At 38.2% G+C, this 25,718-nt stretch overlaps 1 protein-coding gene across 7 annotated transcripts in view; it reads right to left on the bottom strand.

Annotated features, from left to right (window-relative positions):
* Positions 1-3,883: 3,883 nt before the first annotated feature.
* ODAD2 (outer dynein arm docking complex subunit 2) overlaps positions 3,884-25,718 on the bottom strand; it is a 165,096-nt gene continuing 143,261 nt past the window's right edge. For 5 of the 7 annotated variants that reach the window (XM_039523975.1, XM_039523974.1, XM_039523978.1 and 2 more), the window contains one exon: positions 3,884-4,250. In XM_039523975.1, the coding sequence (XP_039379909.1) occupies positions 4,137-4,250 (114 nt within the window). In that variant the 3' untranslated portion in view covers positions 3,884-4,136. Of the gene's footprint in view, positions 4,251-10,173; positions 10,268-25,718 lie in introns of all 7 variants that reach the window. The other 2 variants (XM_039523977.1, XM_039523981.1) reach the window with 2 other exon arrangements.

Below are 25,718 nucleotides of genomic sequence, written 5' to 3'. Positions count from 1 at the left end.
TGTTGGTATTTCTTAATTCCAAGCACTTCCTGGCATGCTAACTTAAGTGTCTCTCTCACTTTGCCATCTGTTGAGTACACTGTCTTCCTCTTCCTCAGACCGATCCTGTAGTACTGAAAACTTATTCTTTAGCGTCAGTCCAAAATCTTCCTTGATCTTGTGGTCCTTCAAAAGGCTGACGTTGTACTTCGTTCTTCTATCTGACGCATCTATCCAGTTCTTCTTCAGCTTCAGCTTCAATCTGGCCACCACTAAGTGATGGTCCGATGCTGCGTCTGCTCCTCTTCTAACTCTAACGTCCTGTAAAGATCTTCTGAACTTCTTGCTAATGCAGACATGGTCGATCTGGTTTTCTGTTGTGCCTGCTGGTGATACCCAAGTACTCTTGTGGATCCGCTTGTGAGGAAAGATACTGCCTCCTATGACCAGGTTGTTAAATGCACACAGATCCACAAATCTCTCTCCATTCTCACTCATCTCTCCCAGAGCGTGGGTCCCCATGACTTGTTCGTATCCTGTATTGTCAGGTCCAATTTTGGCATTGAAGTCTCCCATAAGAATGGTGATATCTTTGTCTGGGAGAGTCTCTAATATTTTCTGAAGTCTATTTGAAAAGGTAGTTCCTGCATTGGGACAGCCTTTGCTCTTACAGCAAAACAAATGTAAATAGAGAGCAGGCTAGGAAGAGATATCAGAAGCTGTGGCTGAAAAAAGGATTGAAAAATTAAAAAGCAAGCTGGGGAGGTCAAGAGCAGGTGAGCAGAAGATGCATGCAACAGAGATGGGCATTTTTCTAACAATCATTCCATTGTTATAGTTAAAATAACCATTTCTTGTGTAATAACTCCAGACAAGAGTCTTCATTTGTCAGTCAATATGACCTAAAGTTTCAAAAGACTAGATTCTTACATGGGTGAGGACTGCTCGGGGAGAGATTAAGGTGCCTTCTCAACCTTTGAATAGCCCACAGAATTGCAGTCCCTGTGCTTAGTGATATATAGGGACTAGAGCTAGAGATAACTTACGTCTGATCATCAGAGGTGTTCAACATGTGGCCAAATCCTTGTGGCTTCTCTAATTTGCACTGGGGGCTGTTCTGGCTCCTGGATGCCCCCACACTTCGGGGAAGTAAAAGTGATTGAGAACCATCTTTGTGTAGTTCCTTTTCAAAGAGCTGCTCTGTTGTGATGCCTGCTCAGTTCAATGAAGGATGTGGAAGCCTTTGAAAATGTATGTGCCTACACTGCACAGTATGTCAGAGAAGCCAGAATTCAATTGTTCTGAAAAATCTAATCTATTTAAACCTAATTATGTAGAATCCAGCAGGTTTACACAAACGAGAGCTATGTTTTTAATATAGTTACTGTGACTATGTAGCTATTCTGCCTTCATTTCAAAAGGCTTCTTCTCCCTGTATAGAACAGAACAGCTTCAGGAATGTTAAAGGAAACATCACAAATAATACAGCTCAAGGCTGGGATTACAAGACTGATTTAAATGAATGACTTCAATGGAACTACTCCTAGGTGTAAGGGCTACTCATGTGAGTAAGAGCTTAAGGTACAAGCCCTGTAGCAGTGAGAATTACATTTATTTTCAAAATAACTAGATCATAAAATTAAGTTTACTTTTAGATTTTACACCCTTTAAAATTTGATATAGAACATTAAAGACTGAAAAGATAAGTCATATCAAGACCAACTATTCTTGACAGGTAGGTTTGTTTCCCTTTATACAGTAAAATATCCACTTGTGTTATACTTTTCATAAGCAAGAAAATGAAATTATTCTCAAACTATTCTCTCCCAACCTCCCCCTCATGTGATTAAAACATATTTGCAAAAAATATTTATTGAATAGATACATTCTGTGTATAACAAAGACTTTATTGTGATACCAGAAGCAAGATAGAGACACATCTATTTAAAACAACTTAGCAAGGCCATTGGTGTAGAAGGCGTCACCAACAGAATTTGGAAGTTCATGATGCCATGCAAAGGTTTACATGTATGTAAAATTGTTGATTAGCGGGCTCACATTCTGATCTCCTTTAATACCAGTGGAGTTACTCCATATTTAAACCACTGTCATGGAGCTCAGAATCTGTCCCTGGATACTTTATTAAAACTCCTTATATCTTACTAAAGGGCAAATGCTGTCCCCTGCCCTGAGTGATGTGCAAATGCTGACTCCACTGCATTGGGAAGGCAGAGAATGGACTTATTTGCAGGGAACTCTGTACTTCCCTTCTCCGCCCCGCCCCCCGCAATGCACCATGGAGTTCTACATGTGTAGTGGAGGAACAGACAGTAGATCCTCCACTATGCAAATCCACAGATGCAAACCATCTATATAGGGGATGTGTAGGGATCAAAACTGCCACTAGATTCAATTTGGCTGTAGAGAGGAAAGTAGTGCAACTGCACAAATGTTTCACATTATATCTCTGGGTTAGGGTATGAAACTTGTCTTCCCTATAAAGCAGCATGTTTGGGTCATTGGGTTTCAGTGAATTATCACACTAGAGTTTCTAGTTCATGTATAATTTTGTTGTCAAATTTGGTGGTGCCTGCATTAAAATATGAACAAGAATATCATTTTAAAGTGTCTAGACTCCAAATCAGGAAAGTACTTGACTATATGTCTAAAGTTGAGAATTTGTTTAAGCACTATCTGGACATAAGCACATGCTTAATGCTTGCCTGAACCAAGGTCCACTGATTAAAGTCACAGAGGCCTTCAAAAACCTAAAATCAGCTCAAGATGCAAGAAATGTTGTTTGTTTCAGGCAATGAATGTTGATTGTTTCTTTGAATTAATAAAATGAGAAACAATTGTATTACACCAATCGAGCTATAGCTAATGAGTCTGTGGATATATTTAAAAGAAAGTAATAAATATGAAAAAATTGGGGTTTGTAAGAATGTCTCCATTAGAAGCCAACCTCATTCAGTAGCTGCAATTTTATATCACAAGGCACAGGGGAAATTAATTAAATTTAATAGACACTGTAGCTTCTAGACTAGGATGTGCTGTACTTTAAATCATTAGCATTGAAAAGTATAGTAATACAATTCATTCAGAAGTAAATGTTTGACAGTAAATGCAATTATTTTAAGTTTTTTTTTCAGGTATGACAAAATTGTCTGCACTTATAATTCAGGGTCTCAGTCTCATACTACTGCTTACAAAGGTTGCTGGACACAGCACATGCATAAACCTGGACTACTCACGGGTTAATTAATTGCCTGAATGTGTTTCAACAATTGTTCTATAATCTACAATACCAATGATATTTCATTAAAACATTAAAATAAAGACCTTGATTACTGAAAGTCAATAATTCTGAAGATAGTTTTATGTAAAATAACAAAGTGCTTCAAACATTGTTGTTCTAAATTTAAAAGAATAATTGAATCCCTGAGAGATTATATTTCTAATATATAAATATAAGAATATTAGTATAAAATGCTCATCATCTTTATTATTTCTTAATTTACTGCTGTGAATTTTAACTATTGAGTTAATCACATGCATTCTCTCTTATATAATTAAATGTTATCTTGTTTGATATTGGTGCTAGTAAGAGGAAATTTGGGATAAACGTGGAATAAGGTCTACAGCTCCAGCTGTTTGCAGGACTTATGTAATACCAGATGTGAAATTGGTGCATCTGTAGTCAGTCCTCTCTTGTGGATTGCAAGTGATCAAACAGGCAAAACCATAATGACAGGATGATTAGACAGGTTTAGCAGAAAGGGAATTGCTCAAGACATTCATGAATTACTGTAAGCCACACACAGTGAAGAAAAATGTATTTATTACAATTTCATCAAATGCAAAACCATATCTTAAATTTGAGAGTTAATGATGTTAACCTGGAACTCATACAATTATTTTAATGTGTTTTAAGTACTTTTTAGATGATAAAATAACTGAAAACCTTTTTAAAAGCATACAGAATGAGTATGCTATCAAGTACATTTCCATTCTGAAACACATGTATTTTAATTAGATAGTAGGCTTTAAAAATATCCTCAAATAAATGTTTCTCAAACTTAGGTAGTCCATGTAGTTACATATTCAAATGTCTTGCAGTGTGTAAAACACAGGAGCCAGTAAAACTGGTTGAGGCATCAACCATATTTTGCCTTCTCTGTAGCTAGAGCCAATCTGCGGATGTTTGCTATGCAACCAGCTGCTGCTTCCTGTAGGGTTTCATCTGTAGAGCCCACCATACCCAGTAGAAGCTAGTAAAATAAAATCAGACAGAAAAAAATAAAATGGATACACTTAAATTAAATTACTGAATTAAATTTAAAATCATATATACACACATATATTCATATGTATACACACCCTCATATTAACACATTCATATATGCAAATAAGAAGACTTTTTGAATTTTAAATTAAGAAATAATACAAATCTTGTTAGTTCAATTCTTATAAGGAATCCTGACATAATTTCTGTCACATTTGTGACAATTATACTGCTTTTTCTCATCTTGGGTTCTCTCGGATTTTTTTTCTCATTTGCAGAACAATTTTCATTGAAATTACTAAATTTTCTTTGATAAATTATGAGAACAAATCATATTTGAGATTTTTTATGAAAGTAGCCATGTGCTCTGTTTTAGATCTTCCTCCTGTGATTGGATCTATGTGGATGAACCCTTGTACCCAAGAAGAACCACACTAACAGTCCACCCATATTCATCTAGTTGAGGGATCCAAATCTTAAAATGTAATTCTTTAGACGCGTTTCAAAAAGAAAACAATTTAGAGGCAGATTCTGTCCTTTGCTCAAGTTGAGTAGAACTTTACTCTGTGTAGTCCAATTGTTTTCAATGGAAATTCTCTTTGAATAAGGCACTACTCAAAATAAGAGTGATAAAATTGGGTCTTTATAGTTAAAAAAAAACATTGTTACATATCAGCAAATGACTGATCATAGTTCTATTTTCTTATTTTTAATGTATTACTAGTCAGTGATGCAACTGAATAAGCCATATACACTGGAAAACAGAAGACTCTTGCTTAGCTCAAATTAGCTCCACATAATCTTCGGATTTCTGGAAATTTGCCAATCTTAATGTGAGTTCAGGTATTTTGAAACACAGACAGCTCTAATTAAACCCCCTACTTTCAGTCTGCAATACTTAGGATTCTGTATTCACCCAAACAATGTTGAGTCAAACCACAAAGAAATCTGTTATCACTCAACTCCAGTGCATATTTTTCATACAGCTAAAATATTACATAAAATTATGAACTGCTAAATATAAAAGCATAAATTGAATGCAGATATCAAATTCATATGCTACCTTTCTCTAACCTTCCAGCAGTTGTAAGGCATGGGTCACAGCTGCACACATATGGCATTTGCTTACAAAGATCAAAGCATTTTATACTTAAGGAAGTATTTGTGTTAGACTAATGTACAGAATAAGCTTCTTGCCAGTCACTTTTCACCCCTTGACCCCTATAAGTAACTTATGAAAGGCTGCCGTGAGTGTGCTTGAATTATGTTAAAAAAAGGCTTTATTTAAATTAAGTGTCAGTAGGGGTTAATTCTTGTGTCAAAGTTTTCACATAACTCCTATCAATTTTAATGGAATTTACATATGTATGAACAGTAGATCAGAATTCTTAAGGTGTGAACACTTCAGAAAGATATATATGTTTTTTATTTGCTCAGAAACAGTTAAAATTGATGGAAAAATTGTATGAGAAAGCTTTGCATCTATACCATACACTCTTATTTTTACCTGTTCCCAAACTATGGGCCTGATCCAGCTGTCAGTAAAGTCATCTGAAGCTTTGCCATTTGTGTCAATGGGAGCAAGATCAGACTCTGCATGTGTGTGTGGTGATAAAACTGCATTCTGTAGTACAAAACCAGAATGCATTTCTTATAAGACAGCTTAAATGAGGCAGTTTTTTAAAAAATGGTGTTGATAAAGAAATGTCTTCCTTACAATATATCCCCTATTAATTTTTTTCCTTCAGTAAGTCATAATTGTGATCAACTTTAACTATCAAAATAAAAAGAGTTCCCTTGGACATGCCACAACTTTTTTGTGACACTTATAGAGTAAGGGTATATGTATTTCATGTGTCTGATTCCAAACCAAAAATATGCATGTATATACTGTACATATGGTGATTTTGGTAAAGCCATAATTTTGAAAATTTGGAACAAAGAAACCATATACTTTATGTAATTACAGACTAATAATATATGGAGATATACTTATTTCATAGAGCTGGAAGGGACCCCAAAAGGTCATCAAGTCCAGCCCCCTGCCTTCACTAGCAGGACCAAGTACTGATTTTGCTCTAGATCTCTAAGTACTCCCTGAAGAATTGAACTCACAACCCTGGGTTTAGCAGGCCAATTCTCAAACCACTGAGCTCTCTCTCCTCCATGATGCAACTGAATAAGCCATATACACTGAAAATATACAAAAATGTGCTTCCCCTATAGCCCCTCAGCTCCATGCTATTTATTTTTTCCTTCAGCCACTCACTTGTTTCTGAGTACACATGATTTTTTTAAAATGCACACTATTTTGTTACTTGATTATAAGATCAGTAATAAATACTATAAACATCATTTTTATAAACCTATTCAGTGATACTGTCCCCCATAAAAAACATCTGCCTGGTTCTACTGAAGTCAATGGGAGTTTTATTTCTGACTTTGGCAGGGCAAGGATCAATTCACTTCCTAATTTGCTGTCCTTCCAGATCATCAACAAATGGTGACATATGTGCAGAACTGCCACTGTATAGACAAACCCTATATACCGGGCTGTGTTCTATCTTCATAGTGTGTATAGGGAGAAGTAATCCTGCCACCACAGGCCACTATGGTAGCCCTCCATAGGGGTGGAGGATACATAGCAGCAGAACGTCTAGTTCTTTCTCTCCCTCATCCTACTCTCAGAGTCACTTCAGAGGTGACCAGCACACAACCCAGAATGTCTCAATTTAGGTATCTAATGACATAATTTGGCACTTAACTTTGAGGATTTTAGCTAAGTGTTGTTGTTACTATCTTTGCCTCATGTGAAAAAAAATGCATCCCTTTGTTGCATAGTAACAAGATCATAGGTCATTGCTGTCCTGCCTGCCATTTTTCAGTGGAAGAGTAAATTGTTTCACAGGGTTAGTTCAATTCACTTGTGATTTGGGGTGTTCTAGTCACAATATTACACACATTTTGACAAGTCCAAGAAGACTTTTTGGGCTTCCAAGTCACCAATGCAACATAACTTGTCTTTTTTTTCAGATGCAATGCCCTTGAACTTCATGAATCCTTTCTCTTTACTGTTTAGGTATTGTTTTCTGACACATGTAACTGTTAACATATGTCAGAGGCTGCAAAGAGGCAGGTGGTATAAATGTGTCTGTCTGGCTTGTAAGAGGCACTTTCCACAAAAAGAGAAGGCAATTTCAATATTATATAGATTCCATTTTTGTTGGCTGGTATTTATATTCTAAGGCAAAGTTCCAAGCAAATTTGGCATAGGTAGCATATCATACCAGCAAATAAGCACAAATATAAGATGTTTGGAGATCAGACACAGTGTGCACATCATATATGGGCTCTAAAAGCAAGAATAATTCACAGCCTCAATTATCCAGATGGTCATAGCAATAGAGAAGATTTTGCTATTGCTAGCCCAGTTTTAAAATAATACAAGATTCCAAGGCTGCATAATGGGAAATTACTTGCCTTGTAATTCTGCTAATCTGAAGATATTCTTACAGGATTCTGACGGCTGAGTCTTGTGCTCTCTAGCACAAGACAGGCATAAAGCTCTAAGGTTTTTGGTCCCTAGTGTGGCAATAATGGGTCAGGGTGTAAGCCACAGCATCTCTGTTGATAATTGTGCATCATCAAAGACTCCAATTGCCCTCAAGCAAAAAGCAAAGGCTCCTCAAAGAAAGTCTTAGCCAATCACAAAACAAACTGATTGATAAATTATTTCCTCAAATAGACCAATACAAACATCAAATTGTAAAGATATACACCACTTCTAAAGATTGCCCTCTAAACTCTGAGGAGAAATGTGCTTGTGAATGAGAACTCTGCAGAGGTGATATCTTCAGGGAAGCAGTTACAAAGCTCAAGTAATTCTCTTTTCTCTGAACATACCATGTTGGCAGAATTCTCACCCCTGGAGGCTAAGTAGCTCAGGGGATATCATAACAGAAAAAATGCAAACATAAGCACTGATACACTAGTAAACCATTCATCCAAAAATATCTTGGTGCCTAAGATCAAGGTTCTGGAACACGGTAGTGTATATTCACCTTCTTTGCTCTGGCCATGGCCATCTCAGCTACCAAAGTCTTGTGTGGGCAGTGGGAGACACGGGAGGCAGCATTTTCAGGGAGAATATACTTTATCTTGGTGTCACCTTTCAGAAGGGGGTAGCTGTGAAGTGTTTGCCATACATTCTTCAGCTGATCCAAAACAGCATGCAAGGGCACAACAGCCGTACTGGACAAGGGTTTCATGGCCGAGGTAAAACAGATACTTAAGAGACCACCATATCCAACAGTTCAGCATACTGAGAATGTGAAAGACAAATAGACCCTCTAACAATAGAATGAAGAAGTCTCTACACACAGAACATTCAACACCATTCCTTTTCTTTTTCTCTCATCCTTTTTGAACAAATTTATTCATCTTCTTCTAATCTGAAGAAAATATGAGCTACCTCTTTCAATTAAATCTGTTACTAGACAGAGAAAGACTGGGAAGTCAGGGAGAGATCAGATGGAGCCTACAGTCCTTGAGACCAAAAATGTTTGTTTCGATAAGATTGCTGCTTGTGTCTATCACTTTGGCGATGACATATTTTAGATTGACACAGTGTGCCCAACTGGTGTTGGGACTTGCCGCTTTTTTTTTTTCAGATTTAGGATTTCATTTCTTTCATATGCTACAGTTCCTAGAAGATGCTGAATTCCTAGCACTATGATCTTCTAATTGTAAAACACTCCTATTCCAAAAAAGACATTTTACATGCTTTTTCTAAATCTAACCTAAAAGAAAAAAATACTTTAAATAAAAGCATATGGGAGAAACTTATCCAAAAAAGTATCAGTCTGGATCCAGCCAACATTTTGTAACTTTCAACAATATACTGCATGCTGGAAAATTTTAAAGCACCTAGCTTTGAGTGTTATGTTACACATATTTATCCTTATGAAAATATTTCTCATACAATTAAATTATAAATAATACAACATACTGTACAATCAAAACATGAGGTTAAGCTCAGTCACTGTTTCAATTTTACTAAAATCCAAGCTGATTTCCATCTCCAACTGAGCAAAAGGATAAGACAATGTTGGCCATACCCATACTGCTGAAAAAGGCATTGGCCCAGATTCTGCAGTACTGTATGCTCATTTTGCTCTGCTCAGGTGGCACAAAATGGATGGATTCCAGCTGTAAAAGAATTCCCTTTGTGGAGGGGAACTCCCTGCTGGTGTAAATCTGGCAGCTGGAGAGAAGCCAGTTCTTGTTCCAGCCACCCTCCCATCACAGCACAGAGGGTGTGACAGGGAAGGCAGGGGGCATGGCAGGGGATGGGCAGAACAGAGCTCCATTATGATGATTCTCCATTGGCATAAGGGATCTTAGGGATCTTATCTAGTGGTGTAAATTAGGGCAGCCCCTGGGACGCTCTAACTAATGCCCTGACCAGACCAGGCCTATGTTGAGTTGGGGAGCTATAATGCTAGGTTCTAAATGGCTAGTCAAAAGCAAGAAGGAAAGGAATAAGGAAAGACTAAAACAAAAAAGAGAAACCTGGAGACAAAGGAGCCTGCAAATGGGACAGAGGAAGGGAATATGAGAAAGACTATGAGATAGAGAGAAATGACTGGACACAAGGGAGGAGAGAAAGAAATAGCATTCCTGAGGGATCCAACATTGGAAGCCAAGTAAGCTGTGTCTGATTGTCTAGCAATAAGATGTGATCTATTTAATTACAATAAACATTTTTATTACATTTTAATTGATTTTCTGTTAAAACAGATATTTTAGTTTAGAAGTTTTTATTTTGTGAAATTTCATGACTATCATTTTCCCAATCTCCCTGTCCTCATCCTGTTTATTTCATCCATCTGTTGCATCCTGTCTGATACCTCAGATGTAAAATCTCTGGGACAAGGACTGTCGTCTTTGTTATTTGTCTGTACTGTGCCTTGTACAATGGGACTGGAGTTCCTCGAGGAAATACTATAAATAAATAAACAATCAAACAAATAAATAAGTAATATTAAAGCAGTATCTAGAATCCCAAATCAGGTTCAAGGTTCCATTGTTCTAAGTTCTACACAAACACACACAGGTCCCTGACCTGATGAGCTTACAATCAAAGAAGATAAGCAATATACCAAGGGCATATGGGGAGGATACTATCAAATATATAAAGTATTTATACATATATATACTTTCATGTTTTTAATGTTGTAAATGGACTAAGTAAGAGTAATCTATCCTCCACTCTCCCTACCCATTATCAACTGCCTAATTCCTTATAGCATTATGAGGCAGATCAGGGATGATGGGCAGGATGAAATGAAGTAGAGAGATGCTTGTTTCAGAATCTGACAAATGGGCAAATGAAGCTGGAGAATCACTGACAGTGCAGAGAGGTGGGGAGCAAATGTAAAACAAAATATAAAAATACTAAAAGTTTGTAAACTTCTTGAATACTTTAAAATATAGGAACTTTTAAGATTCTCCCATTTTATGTTGTAATTCATATGTTTTCAAGGAACATTTTCACAAATGTAAAATGGGGATCTTATTGGATATACTCATATAGCACACAAGTATGAACTGTACCTGAATATAATTAATATTAAAACAGATTATTAATCTTTGTTTATCATATATGAAAACATGTAACAATAATTGGCTGTAAGAGGTTTGGTGCAATATTTAGAAAGAATTCTATCATCAAGAACATTCCAATGTACTAAGAGTCTTATGGGATTTGAAATTCATCCTACAAAAAGCAATAGGCAGAGCTGATAATCCAGAAATGATGAAGCCAAATATCTTGTAGCATATTTTTGTTTGGACCATTATCCAATTTTATTTTTATTTCACTGTAGTTTTCAAGAGAAGATTAACATATAAAAAAGGCACTTGGAGAAAGAGAGAGCGAACACAGACAAAAGCTTTTTACGAATGATTGGAAATCCATTTTACAAAGATTAAAACTGGAGCTTAATTAGTCACTGTAGTAACAGACATTTAGAACAGAAAGCCCTTTGCCAGGAATGTTGCTTTTTTATTTTATTTTTTTGGTAATTTAGGTTTGCTTCTGTGATATCCCAAGGACCCACTTTTCCATTCGTTGCTGTTACCCTCACCCACCTTTCTTCTTTTGATTCCTTTTGCTATTTCACATTTTGTTATACTTTTCTTTTTTTTTAAAAAAAAGTCTATTTCTTTCTATTTTTGTGAGCATGAATTTTACCTTGCCCTCTCTCTACATGGATTACTGTGGGAGTAGTATAGGAAATATGGGAAGGGATTGCCAAGTGGCCTCCCACTTTTCCAAATTTTTGTTAATTTGCTATTAATTTGAAATGTTTTGCCAGTTATTCTATCTACGGTAGTTATCTAAAGATTACGGAGTACAGAAACAGGACAACTGTAAATAAACAACAACTAGTTGCTGCGGACTCACAAAGTTCCTACTCTTATTGGGGTCACAGAAATAACAGAAGTCCTAAGAGTAAAGTAGTGTATACACTGGCCACAAATAACTCATCTATTGTAGAAAACACGCTGACAGTGTCTGTCCTCATTACTGAAGGGTTATGCATGACTTGTCTGTAAGATCCTTGGTTGGGCATGCTTCTGGATTCCCAGTTGTTCCTGGATTCTTGAAATTCACGCTACACAGTATTGTCCTTGAATGCTACTTTGAACTACAGCAAGCAAACACTATACAGCTTCCAGATTAGAGTCAGATTCTGCCATCCTTCCATCAAGTAGTACCTTACTCTTGTGAGGATTCCCCTTGTTTCAAGGTGACAGAATCTGACTGTTACTTAGCAGAGCTAGCTTTAAGGAGTATATTAAATCAATCTTCAAAGTCTGAGCTGGATTCACATTTTCTTTTGAGTTTAATTCAACATGATTTTCATCTCTAAAACTCTACTAGATTGGAGTCCAGGATTTCTAAGGATAGGTCCCCTCTCTATATACTCAACCATGAAAGCTTAAACCAGTACCATGCTTTTGCTAGTAGTTCTCAGATCTGAATGCCTGGGGATTAGAAGCAGGATGTTGTTATTGGAGAGCCCCATACCCTAGATTTTACTTCTACATTGGTCAAAGAAATCTTAAATCTGTTGGCTTTCAGGGCAGAATAAAAGATTCATGTATATTCTCAGGCTTTTGTTTGTATGGATGGCAGTGGTGTATACATCTGATTAATCCCAGGCAAGTATATTTAGGACTGATATTGTTCCACACATCTTCTGTTTTTAAATTAAGTAAATGTTCTAGAGAATGTTTGGTGCATTGTGTAAAATTAATAATAATTACATTATAAAATCAATATATGAACTCTAGAATCTTCTAATGAAGGAAGACTATTTCAAGACAAAGGAGACTATGTAGATTAAATAATATCAATCTGGAGATTTCTCACATTTGGCTCTCACTATTTGTATATCCAGTAAGCCAAAGCCAACATTTTAACCAAACAACCATTAAACATAAAATCAGCATGAACAGTTTCACCTGTGTGATCACATGTAAGTTCACTATCCCTGTGGATACAATGAACAGCTCCTCTAATCTAGAAAAACACTAATTTGCCTAGGGCCCAAACATGAGAGGGCCATTTAAAGTAATCAGTTATTTGTTCTCTTTCATATTAATATTCTCCTTTGTTTCAGGGACTACCAAAGAGATTTCGCTAACAGCAATTACATCAAACAAGAGAAAAAGAGAAAATATTATACGGCATAATATCTTCTAGAACTTCTCAAACACAGTGACAAATAATATAAACAAAAATATTAAATTTCTGAAATTGAGGTACATACTCAGTCCTGATTCCACAGTATTGAATATATCATACTAACATTTACACCAGTTCAGCTCCACTGACATCAACCAAGTTACTGCTAATTTACACTAGTATAAGTAAGAACAAAATCAGGCCGAAAGTATGAAGGGCCCAGCTTCTACAAAGCACTTATGTACTTCTTTAACTCTAAGTACATGAGTAATCCCATCCCTATTCGGAAAAGCACTTATGTATGTGCTTAGCTCCAAACATGTGTTTAAGTCCCACTGACCTCAGATGATTTAATTGGGAATTGGTCCTGCTTTGAGCAGGGGGTTGGACTAGACAACCTCCTGAGGTCCCTTCCAACCTTTATATTCTATGATTCTATGACTACTCATGTGCTTAAGTGCTCTGCTCAGCTGGGGCCCTGGTTCCGATTCTGTCTGCTTTACCAGTCTGATGATTCATTCACTGCTTATTGTCATAGTGTGGTAAAATATGAGTGTTCCCTGCCTAACGAATCCAAAATGTTGATGAATAAAACAAATCATAATCAGACTTTACACCTCATCTTTACTGCTTTTTAATAGAGCAAAAATACTTTAATTTTTTTAATGGAATATAATCAAGCATAAATAAGGATCTCATGCCTTGACTACCTTGTCCCATGAACGCTATAAATAAGGCTCTGGATATATTAGGATGAACACAATTATAGCTGACCCCATAGTTTTCTAATTCACCAATTTCTTTTTTAGAGTGATCATTCTTATCATTTCTATCTGAATATTTCTGGGTATCACCTGAGATTCAAAAGTCCATATTAACCATTATTTCAAAATTACGTTCAGTTTGTCAGGAGGCCATGGTGTAAGAAACAGTTCCCATATTCAGAGATTTTTAATTTTCCATTTATATTCTACACAGTATAATTTATTAGACGTTTTTTGCAGTTTCACTGATATTGACTACTACTAGCATTTAGCTCAGTAAGTAGATTCCCAGGTAACCATGCTATTAAATAAAACTAAAACAGTACAGCAAATTTTCCCATGCCAAGAAATCACTTCTATAGTGTATCTACTGCAGCTTTCACCAGACCAGAAAGCAAGAGCTCCACGGTTACTGCAAAACTAGTATCTTGTATGACACACACAGCCAGGGCCAGCTCCAGGCACCAGCGCAGCAAGCAGGTCTTCGGGCGACCAATGCAAAGGGGTGGCACGTCTGGGTCTTCGGTGGCAATTCAGCGGCGGGTCCCTCGGTCCCTCTCAGAGGGAAGGACCTGCCGCCGAATTGCCACCGAAGAATGAAGCAGCGGCGGTACAGCTGCCACCGAAGTGCCGCCGATCTCAGCTTTTTTTTTTTTTTTTTTGCCGCTTGGGGCGGCAAAAACGCTGGAGCCGGCCCTTCACACAGCTACACTGGTTACTTGTGTAACTCCATTAACTTCAATAGAGTTACAATAAGAAATGTGTTTGACCCATATTGCCTATCCATAAATGAAGCTATTGTGGCAAAAACAGAACACGATTGGCTAAGAAATCTGTAATTCGAGGTCTTTTAAAAAAATGCAGATAACTTATGTAAATCCATTAAGGACATTTCTGGTTATGTATAATCTTTCCCCCTTTTTAATTAATAGGGATATGCACATGAGACAGGATGCTTGATTTTAAGGGTCCATCTGACCTTGTTCTTTATTCCTTAATAGGTCTTAGTCTATTACAACTGGTTGCTGTGGAGGAATAAAGGAGCAAGAGTGAAAAACTCTTAAAATCAAGAATCTTGTTCTCTTATAAATTTCTCTAGTAATGAAAAACTGGGGCGCGGGGGGGGAAGAGAAAATATATTATGCATAACAAATTTTTCATAGCATGGACATCTTAATAGAAAAAATTTCTCACTTTCCTGACTATTTGCAATTGCAGAGACCACCACACTCACATTTGCAATCAATTAACATCTCCATGGCTTTCCAAAGAAAATCAATTGGGAAAGCACTTAAAATATTTTATGTATCTTCTAATGTGGACTAGCAGGTGGAACCAAGGACAAGGAGTCACCACCATGCATATGACTAGTCAGCTCCCCAAGGACCCCAGCCTAATAGCTTTCTTTGACAGGGTAACAAGCCTTGTGGCTAGGGGGAAAGTGGTAGATGTGGTATATCTTGACTTTAGTAAGGCTTTTGATACTGTCTCGCATGACCTTCTCATAAACAAACTAGGGAAATATTACCTAGATCGAGCTACTATAAGGTGGGTGCATAACTGTTGGAAAACCATTCCCAGAGAGTAGTTATCAGTGGTTCATAGGCTAACTGGAAAGGTATATTAAGTGGGGTCCCACAGGGATCAGTTCTGGGTCTGGTTCTTTCCAATATCTTCATCAATGATTTAGATAATGGCATAGAGAGTACATCTATAAAGTTTGTAGATGATACCAAGATGGGAGGACTTGCAAGTGCTTTGTAGGATAGCATTAAAATTCAAAACGATCTCGACAAACTGGAGAAATGGTCTGAAGTAAATAGGATGAAATTCAATAAGGACAAATGCAAAGCACTCCACAAGTTGCACACATACAAAATGGGAAATGACTGCCTAGGAAGGAATACTGCAGAAAAAGTCTGGGGGTCATAGTGGAGCGCAAGTTAAATATGAGTCAACAGTGTAATGCTCTTGCAAAAAAAGCAAACATCATTCTGGGATGTATTAGCAGGACTGTTGTAAGCAAGACACAAGAAATAATTCTTCCACTCTACTCCGTGCTGATTAGGCCTCAACTGGAGTTCTGTGTCCAGTTCTGGGCACCACATTTCATGAAAGATGTGGACAAATTGGAGAAAGTCTACAGAAGAGTAACAAAAATGATTAAAGGTCTAGAAAACATGACCCATGAGGGAAGACTGAAAAAATTGGATTTGTTTAGTCTGGAAAAGAGAAGACTGAGGGGGGACATGATAACAATTTTCAAGTACATAAAAGATTGTTACAAGGAAGAGGGAGAACAATTTTTCTCTTTAACTTCTGAGGATAGGACCAGAAACAATGAGCTTAAATTGCAGCAAGAGCAGTTTTGGTTGGAAATTAGGAAAAACTTCGTAACTCTCAGGGTGGTTAAGCACTGGAATAACTTGCCTAGGGAGGTTGTGGAATTTCCATCATTGGAGACTTTTAACACTTGTCAGGGATGGTCAAGATAGTACTTAGTCCTGCCTTGAGTACAGGTGACTGGACTAGAAGCCCTCTAGAGGTCCCTCCCAGTCCTATGATTTTATGATTCAAAGTGATCCAGTGATCAGAGTTAAACTTTTCCATGGGGTACTGACTGGTTTATAATAATGGCCTCCTTTTCACAGATGAATACTAAGGAAAAATGAGGCATTTGTTGAAAATAAATGTAAATGCAAAGTCCATGAAGCCAATTCATTTTTAGTTTAACACCACTAAGGTCAACTGAGTTACACCAGAAATGATTCTAGCCCCAGACATTTATTTTTACTCATGACAACATTCTGTTGCTATCAAATGGTTAAAAAATAAATAGAATTTGAAACTGAAATATTTTTATTTAAGAAACTGACAATTGCTCAGTGACCTTTTATTAAAAATATAGTCAGACTGGAACGTTAGAGAATATATCTTAGTTGCTAAATCAATCAAAAACTGCTCATTCACAGTCTACATTTTGGCTGAAGGATTTTTGCTGGAATTGTTATTTTTGTTTGTTTTTTTGTTTTTAACCTTTATGGATAAATAAAAGTCAGACATCCTGTAACTAGAATTCATTTGGTAAAATACACTATTTAGAGCACATTATAATCTTATAATATCAAAGAGATCAATGTGCCAAGAAAAAAAGAAAAATTAAATATACAACTCTTTTGACATTTTTGAAGGTCAGATTGAATGAAAGAGCCTACAAAATGTTTTTCTTTCAAAGGTGGCCTCCAAAGGAAAAAAAATGGGTTTACAGTCTTTTTGCTTCCTTATGATCCATAAACTAATACTTTAAAGGTGGGATTTGGTTTTAATTTATTTATTTATTCATTGCTTGTTTTGAACATTAAAAATTCAGGTTCTGCCTACTCTGAAAGAGTTCATGGATGGCTGGAAAACTAAGTTTATGACAGCAGCCAAACAAACAAAGTGAATCCAGAACTGAGAGGGCAAGTGATTTATTTCATACTCTCTAGAAACTCTGTTTGTTTTTGTTAGTATCTATTTAACTAAAGCATTAGAAGTAAATTTTCTCTTTGTTGGTGATTCAACACTCTCTCCAACTCAATCGAAATGTCAATGTATTGTCTATGCTACAGCAGCCACAGTTGCACAGCTATGGCACTGCAGCTGTGCTACTGTAGCACCATAGTATAGATACTTCTGACATTAATGGAAGGGTTTTTTCCATCACTGTAGTTGATCCACCCACCCAAGAGGTGGTAGCTAGCTCAGTGAAGGAATTCTTCCATTGATCTAACTGCATCTACAGTGGGGATTAAGTTGACCTAACTATGCCACATAAGGCATGACATTTTTCACAGTCCTTGGAGATGTATCTAGGTGAACCTAATGTTTAGGTGTCGCCCAACTATTAATAAGTCGAGAAGCATCAGCATTAGTCCAATGTGCTCATGGTAACCTTCAGAATGTTGTGATTTAGTGAACACAAACTGTGTGTGAGAGAGTTTAATGTTTTAGTGAATATAAAGTGTACTTGGGAGTGTTAGAAACTTATAACAAAGGTTATGTAATAAAAATAATTACCATACAGACTTATTATGAGATAAAACCTTTACTTGTGACTAAAGCACAAAGGCTGTATAGAATAAAAACACCATCCAGCTCACACAATCTACATCTGTGCAAGGCAAAGTACTTGAGATTTGCATTCACTTCCATAGAGAGGAGCTGGACAGACATTTTGTTAAATCTACCCCTAAGGGCCCTATCCAGCCCCAGATTGCTTGAGTGGCTGCTGGACTTTGGAAGTTTTGTGAGACCAAAATTCTGTAAAGGCACTGCATGGCCTGAAAACAAGCAATATCACTTTCCTGACCACTTTGTGCTAGCTAAGTGAAACACAAAGGGTCCAACCTGCTTCCTGCCTTACCTCTCTAAAGACTTTTACTGGGGGATGAATTAGGAACTTATTGATAAAAGGGAAGGCCTCCCATTCTCAGTTGATTAAAGCAAAAGCCACTCCTATAATTTTCACATTCAGTGATTCGATTAGATAGGTGCCCTCTTCATCCCAAAAATCAAGGGTTTTTTTGTTTGTTTTTTGTTTTAAGAAAAGAAAACCATCCATTAGTGGGAAGTATTGAATTGTGAAACAGTAGGACGGGGAGAGAAAGGAAGTATTAGTGTGTGTTTACACACGGTTTTTATGCTGCTTTCACTATAATAGTTTAGAAACCTTTATAGTGAAAGCAGTAATAATGTGGACATTATATAAAAGTGCTTCAATCCCCATGTGGCTCAGTTTCACAAAGTTATAGAAATAAATGATACTTATATAAGCACTTTTATAATGGTATAACTGCATCTATATCAGGAAGTTGTAACCCTTATGGTAAAGAGGTACAAAAACTGTATGCAGACCAGACCTTAGCAACACAGTGGAAGTATGAAGTCTAACTTCTGAGAAACAAGACATGTAATCATATAATCTTTATATGACACACAGAGGCTACATCTAAACTACACATTACTTTTGGTGGCACATTGATATATGTAGTTACATGCCACAGTGAAAAGCAAGCTGTGTCCACACTGCAGTGTGTAGCTACATCAGTGAAAGGCTCTCGCAGAGGTGAGGGAGCGAGAAAAGGTTTCAGCAGCTTCCTGCTACTGGGGCCTTTCACAGTGGTGAGAAAAGGCTCCGGCAGGGGATGAGTAGTGAGGAAAGGCTCCCCCCTGTCAGAGCCTTTCCCCACTGCTGGAGTCTTTCCCTGATGTGGGGAAAGGCTCCAAAAACAGGGAGCTCATGGAGCCTTTCCCCACTGCCTCCCTGCTGCTGAAACCTTTTCCTGCTGCTGGAGTCGTTCCCTGCAGTGGAGAAAGGCTCCAGCAGTGGGACACTACAGTGCTGAAAACGGCGGTGTAGAGGGGAAGGCATCGTTTCAGCAAGTAGAGAGCCATGTAGTGTATGCATTTGAGTACATACTAACACTCTTCAGGTGTGTCTTTATTCGCCTAAGCTGGGTCTCACCACCGCTATTTACACCCATTCTAAGAGGTATGTACACTAAACAGGCTAACAAAAGATGCGTAAGCAGGGTCTGAATGAGCTCTCCCCTGACATCTAGTGATTAACAGGGGGGAAGGACTTCAGGAGTCATTTGTCTATTTGCATAGTCACACCCACTCTGCCTAGATATTCAGCAGACAGAGCTGCTATGCAAAGTGATCAATTTTGGCTGTTTTGGGTTAAGTATTGAGTGCAGAGGTAATGAAATATTGTATGAGTACAGGGCTGCAGGACTATGCTTGGCTTGCCTTGATTGAGGGGTTCACCCTACTTTAACCTCATTAAACGGTCTAGGAAGTCACATGACCATCCCCCCATCTCTAGTGTTTGAGAGAACTGACTAGACTTACTTGAGAGTCCTGGTTCTTTCTCAGTGATCAGTAGAGCTGAGCTCACTAATAAGCTGATCTAAAGGTGTTGACCCTTAGATCTGGTTCAGGGACAGTGTTGTGGTGAATGCAGAAGGGGCAGTAGCGGAGAGGTTCCCCACTACCCAGTGAAATCACTAAAGAGCTGAAATCACTGAGAACTAGACTAAGTGGTGGCATCTCAGAACACAACATCACAGCAAGAGTTGGCAGTTATGGTGGCAGCTGTGAGCAGTGGCAGTGATGGTGCCAATGACAGTGGCAGTGACAAGCAGCGACACAGACAGTGATAGGCAGTGGCAGTGACAAGCAGTGGCAGAGGCTGTGACAGCAACAAACAGTGGCAGTGGCAAGCAGTGGCAGCGACAGCAGCAGAGACAGCAACAAACGCTGGCAGACGTGTCACTCAACCACCCTCTCTTCAGGGTGGGAGGCGAACCCACCCAAACACATCCCTGGACTTTGGCAAAATTGCTGACTTCAGACAACAAACTGTGAGTGGGGTGCAGTGGAGGGAAAAAGGGAGTGGCATGTTAAAGAAACATTCCTCCCTTGGATTTTCACCCTGCAGGATGGGAAACCAAGAAAAAGGACACTGCCCAAGATACTGTGGGGTGGATGTTTTACTTATTGGTTGCATACTTTCAAGTCATTGTTGCAGCATTTTCCCAAATTAGTGCTGTGTTTCCTTCTGTTAATAAAAGTTTGCTTTTGTTAAACCCCATCTCAGTGCTTGCGAGTGGGGAAGTATTGCTCTTAGAGGTGCCCAGGGGTGGTGTTTAGTTTTCCCAGATTACTGTTTGGGGGCTCGAGCTAGTTCTGTTTTGTACTGTTAAGAGGATCCCCTAGATACTGAATCTGATCCTTGTTGCTGCCTACAGCACCTGGCAGATGGATTACAAAAGTGTGCACTGTAGACACCCCCACACACTCACATATGCAGAGAAAAAGATAAAAACAGAGACAGAGACCAATACATGAGGACCCTCTGGCTGAAGGATGCATTTACAGAAGCTAAAAGATTCAGTGTCAACATTCTGATCTCAGCTGTAACTACTTAGTACCATTCCAGCAGCACAAAACAGCTGGGAATCTGGCTTAAATGACTACCTGAAAATTCCATTTGCAAACTGAAACTCCCCAGCTGGTATAGGGGCATTGTTGCCAGCATAGTGGGCATTTTCAGGTGAAATGAGGTGTGCCTGGGGCACCTCTGTGGTCTAGCTATTGCAACATGGGAAGCCAGGCCAAAGGCAGAGCAGCTCTCCCAAGTGTGAATACATTTTTCTTTTCATCCTGGCTCAAATAAGGAAAACACTTAAGGACATACATAGCCTTAGTGAAGTCAATGGGACTTAAGCATGTGCTTATGGGCTTTTCTGAATTGAGGCATCTGTCAGGATTGATTGTTCTTGAGTATGCCTGTAACTTACTGGAAAACTGAACAGAATACCAGGCTTTTTCCCCTAGGGAAGTCAAGACTCATTTGAGGACAAAGAGATATTAAGACAATTTTTGTTCTTAATTGTTAATTCTTTGAGAGGACAGAAAGTAAAGAGAGGTTCTGTTTCTCAGATGATGAAATTCAGGACTAGAGAGGTTAACAAAAACAGATAAAGCTGTCAGTGGGCAAAGCCAAAATTAGAAGTCAAGTATGCCTGGTTTCCAGGTCTGTACACATTCCACTAGATGATGATGCCCAATTGAACCTGGTTGGACCCATTTATCTTTTATCCTGGGGTTCATGCAAAGGAGTTACTCCAACCCTATGGTTGCAGGAATTCCTTCAGGCTGCACAGGTGCAATACATAGAGAGAAAAAGAGCATACAGAGATAAGTCCAGTTTACTGAGCTGCAGTACCTGCAAGGCAAGGTGGGAGCACATTTATGTGAGCCCTCTTCCTCAAGCTGATTTGTAGTTTCATGCCATGCAGACTTCCCCCCGCCACTTTTTTTGACTTAATTTTCCCCATGGATAAAATGATTTCTTCATAAAGTCCGCTTCCATGCAGCCTTCTGGTTTTCCAGTTTTGGACTATGGATATTTTTTGCTGAATTGGGCCCTACATTTAGAAGTTAACTCAGGAGAACACAACACTGGCCAGTGTTCTATTAATTTAACATGATCTTTTCCTTTAAATGACCACGCTCCTCATTTCACAAATAGAACCAACACAAACTTTGAATTCTTACACCGATTAGCAGTTAGTAAGTATGACAAAATGGTTATCCTTGGAAACAACAGCAAAATAAAAGAAAATGAAATTTACAGACTTTCAATAATCAAAGGAACAAAGTGTTATAAAATATTTGGATACCTTTTAATATTTATTGTTAAAAAAACACTATTGCAACAGTGATTCAGAGTCTAATCCAGTGCCTACTGAAGTCAAATGACAAAAATCTCATTGACTTCAATGAGAGTTTACACCTCATTTTGCCTAAAATATGTGGGACTGAGAGAGAAGTCTTTTAGGAGATAGATTTTTAAAACTAGAACTCATCTGTTGATAGTCCACGTGTACAAAAAGTACCTTTATTCACCACCTACACCTTACACGTGAACCAACCAGACATGCTGTATTACTATAAAAATACTGCTGCGGGGTGTTTGATGTAGACACATCCAAAGACAATGATGACTAAGTGTTTGAAACCTATTTTTAACTAAAAACTGATTGATCCTGCAGAGAGAAAAAAGGAATTTCAGAAGATGATGTTAATAAATGCATATTTTGGTACATTAAGACTCCTGAGTGCTAATTCAAGAACTATTTACTTATGCACATAAGAGTTGCTGTATTCAAAGGAAAATAGATCAAATTTTCACTGAATACCAAAAAGAGTTATTCATGAAGTCTGAAACACCATTATTGTTGTTATTATTATTATTTCTTATGTTCAGCTTCTGTGAATAGCTGCTTATACAAGGAAACTATTTTTGGTCAGCCGAATGCCAAAAATAGTTATCTGGCATTCTGCCCTTGTGTATTAAGCCCAATATCAGCCAATTAAGAAAATTAATTTTATTAATTTTAAAATTTAATTGTATATACCATTATATATAAAAATAAACAGCATCCCAATAGTATTTTTCTTTTTTATTACTGCCAAATTAAAAAGAAATATTTCACAAAGATCAGACTGTGCAAGGAACTAAACAATTGCAAGAAGTTGCTCTGTATTTCTGTGGTTTGGAAAAAATGCCAAGTCGGAAGGAAAAGACATTCCCTGCATTTTCTAAAGCAAGATAAATACAGAAAAGAAATATAGATGAAAGATGGAACTGCTATCTATGGACTCTGCCAGATTCCTTGGCTTTTTGGCACACCTATTGAAGCTGGCAGACTTAGCCAGTAGCAATCTTTTCCATTAAAAGGAGCAGCATATATTTTGGTCTAACATACTTTGTTTGTGCATTTTTAACCTTCAAAAATGTCTATTGAAATTTTTTTTAATGATTCCTTCTGCACAGTTGGCTGTAGCTCCACTTATTTGAAACGGCTCATTTATCACTAAAAGAGCTGCAGGGCATAGCTACTGTTGAACAGCTCCAACAAACCTACAGCTTAGTGGGACAAGCTTCTTTTTATAAGACTAAAAGTTGTTTAGAATGTGCCAAGAGAAGCTTTATGCCAGCCTCAAGGTTTGTTATCCAAACGTTACTAAATTAGAGGTCTCCTGAAGCACACAGTTCAGGCAAAGATAAGCTGATCTCCCTTGCTGCTGCTGTTTTTTCCCATCTGGGATCAGACAGACTTTAACAGAGACTTTCTAGATATCCCAAACTTTAGTAACGTGATAATTTTTAGAAATTAACTCCAGTCAAGGTCTAATTTACGCTGAACCAAAACCTTTATGATTTCTGGCAATGATGCAATAGCAAATTGTGGTAAAGGAATGCTTGATCTGAAGGCAGAGGCTGCTGTTTCCTTAATGGAGTTGGATCTTTAAGGAAAATGTTTCAACCTGGTGGCTTTTAAACAGAATGCAGATTGCAGTGATTTACGGTTGTCAAGTTTCAGTAGTCCTTCCTAAACAATACAAAATATGCAAGTATGGGGGTTGGTTTATGGAGCCTCTTTTCTCTGAAATTCTCGAGTTCAATTTGATTGATGTTTGCTGGCTTGTAAATAGCAAAGGAATTGGACAGACTTTCTGCAGCTGACAGACATGCAGCAATTTTGCCATCTAGTGCCTTATTTTTTTGTCCAAGTACTGTAACAATTAATTTATAACAAGTAACAGGCATCAGCTTGGTGTATGTGCCAGCCATGCACTGCACCTCCAGCCTAAACTGTGGAGCCAACATGGAGCCAACAATGACAATTACAAAAGTAGGTTCTTCCATATGTTAAGTTGAAAATAACATTCTAAAGATACACACTTTGGTAAAGAAATATGTGCTGTGTAGTTACATATATTTAAATGGAAATACTTTGCATCAATTTAAAAAATATCTTTTCTTAAACTATAGCTGATAGTGTAAAAAAAAAACGGTTACCTACCTTTTCATAACTGTTGTTCTTTGAGATGTGTTGTTCACGTCCATTCCACATTAGGTGTGCGTGAGCCGCGTGTATGAGCGTCGGAAACTTTTCCCTTAGTGGTTCCCGGAGGGCCAGTGGGGCCCCTGTCTGAGCAGCAGCACCACTGCACTATGCATATATATACCCCTGCTGGCCCAACCCCCTCCAGTTCCTTCTTGCCGGCGACTCCGACAGAGGGGTAGGAGGCGGGTGGTGAAATGGACGTGAACAACACATCTTGAAGAACAACAGTTACGAAAAGGTAGGTGTGACGGAGCTGTTCTGGTGGGACCCAACTGAGAGTGCCAAATCAGGACCAATTGCTCAAACAGGGCAGTTACAGCCCTAGGCTGGGGTTTTTCCGCCTCTAAGGCAAACCAAACCAGCCAGACAAAAAGGACTTTGGTCTCACCCCACTGGCTTACCACAAGTCACACAAGCAATTTCCTTAGACACTCCAGTCTCCCAGCATCACCACCAGTGCACTCGTCCTGGGGATAAATGGTTATGAAAACCAACACCCCAATAAAAGAAAAAGGTTCCCTCGATCCCAAAGGACCAAGCCCCAGACCCAGGTCAATATACACATCAGATCTTACCCACAAATCACGCTGTTGCCAATCCTTTAGAATCTAAAGGTTTATTTACAAAGGGAAAAAGGTAGAGAAGAGAGGTAGAATTGGTTAAATGCAATCAATTACATACAGTAATGGCAAAGTTCTTAGTTCAGGCTTGCAGCAGTGCTGGAGTAAACTGCAGGTTTTAGATTAAGTCTCTGGAATACATCCCCCACCGGGATGGGTCGTTCAGTCCCCTGTGTAAAGCTTCAGTTTGTAGCAAAGTCCCTCCAGAGGTCAGAAGCAGGATTGAAGACAAGATGGAGATGAGGCATTAGGCTTATATAGACTTTTCCAGGTGTAAGAATCCCTTTGTCTTCACTGTGGAAATTTACAGCAAAATGGTGCCTTGAGTCACATGAGCCAGTCCCTGCATACTCTGCTGAGTCACAAGGCGTGTCTGCCTTCTCTCCATGGGTCAATTGTGTAGCTGATGGCTCTTTAAATGGGCCATCAAGCCAGCTATGCCGGGCTAACATCAGCTTGTCTGGGACACTTCCCAGAGGCAGAGCAGAATACAAACTATAGACATTACAGAGCCAATACTTATAACTTTAACTACAAATGATACAGACATATAGACAGCATAATTATAATCAGCAACCCATAATCTGGTCTTAGACACCTTAGATGACCCCCTTTATCTAAGATTTGGTGCCACTGCAGGACCTTGGTTGCAACCCATGTTCTATATGGTCCCAATTTATATCAATAACGTCACACCCCCAACGCAAAATTGATGCAGGAAGGGATGACAAAACATCACTGACTGCATCCCAAGAGCCCCCTTTCCTTGGGTCTGTCTCACTACAGCTAGTGTTGGGCTAGAGGCCGTACCAGTGTATAACCGAAATGGTTTATCAAAGTCATGTTCAA

The sequence above is a fragment of the Mauremys reevesii genome, linkage group 2 (assembly GCF_016161935.1).
Source record: "Mauremys reevesii isolate NIE-2019 linkage group 2, ASM1616193v1, whole genome shotgun sequence".
Lineage (NCBI taxonomy): Eukaryota > Metazoa > Chordata > Testudines > Geoemydidae > Mauremys > Mauremys reevesii.
The sequence above is the reverse complement of the archived record's forward strand: the minus strand, read 5'-3'. Positions and strand labels throughout refer to the sequence as shown.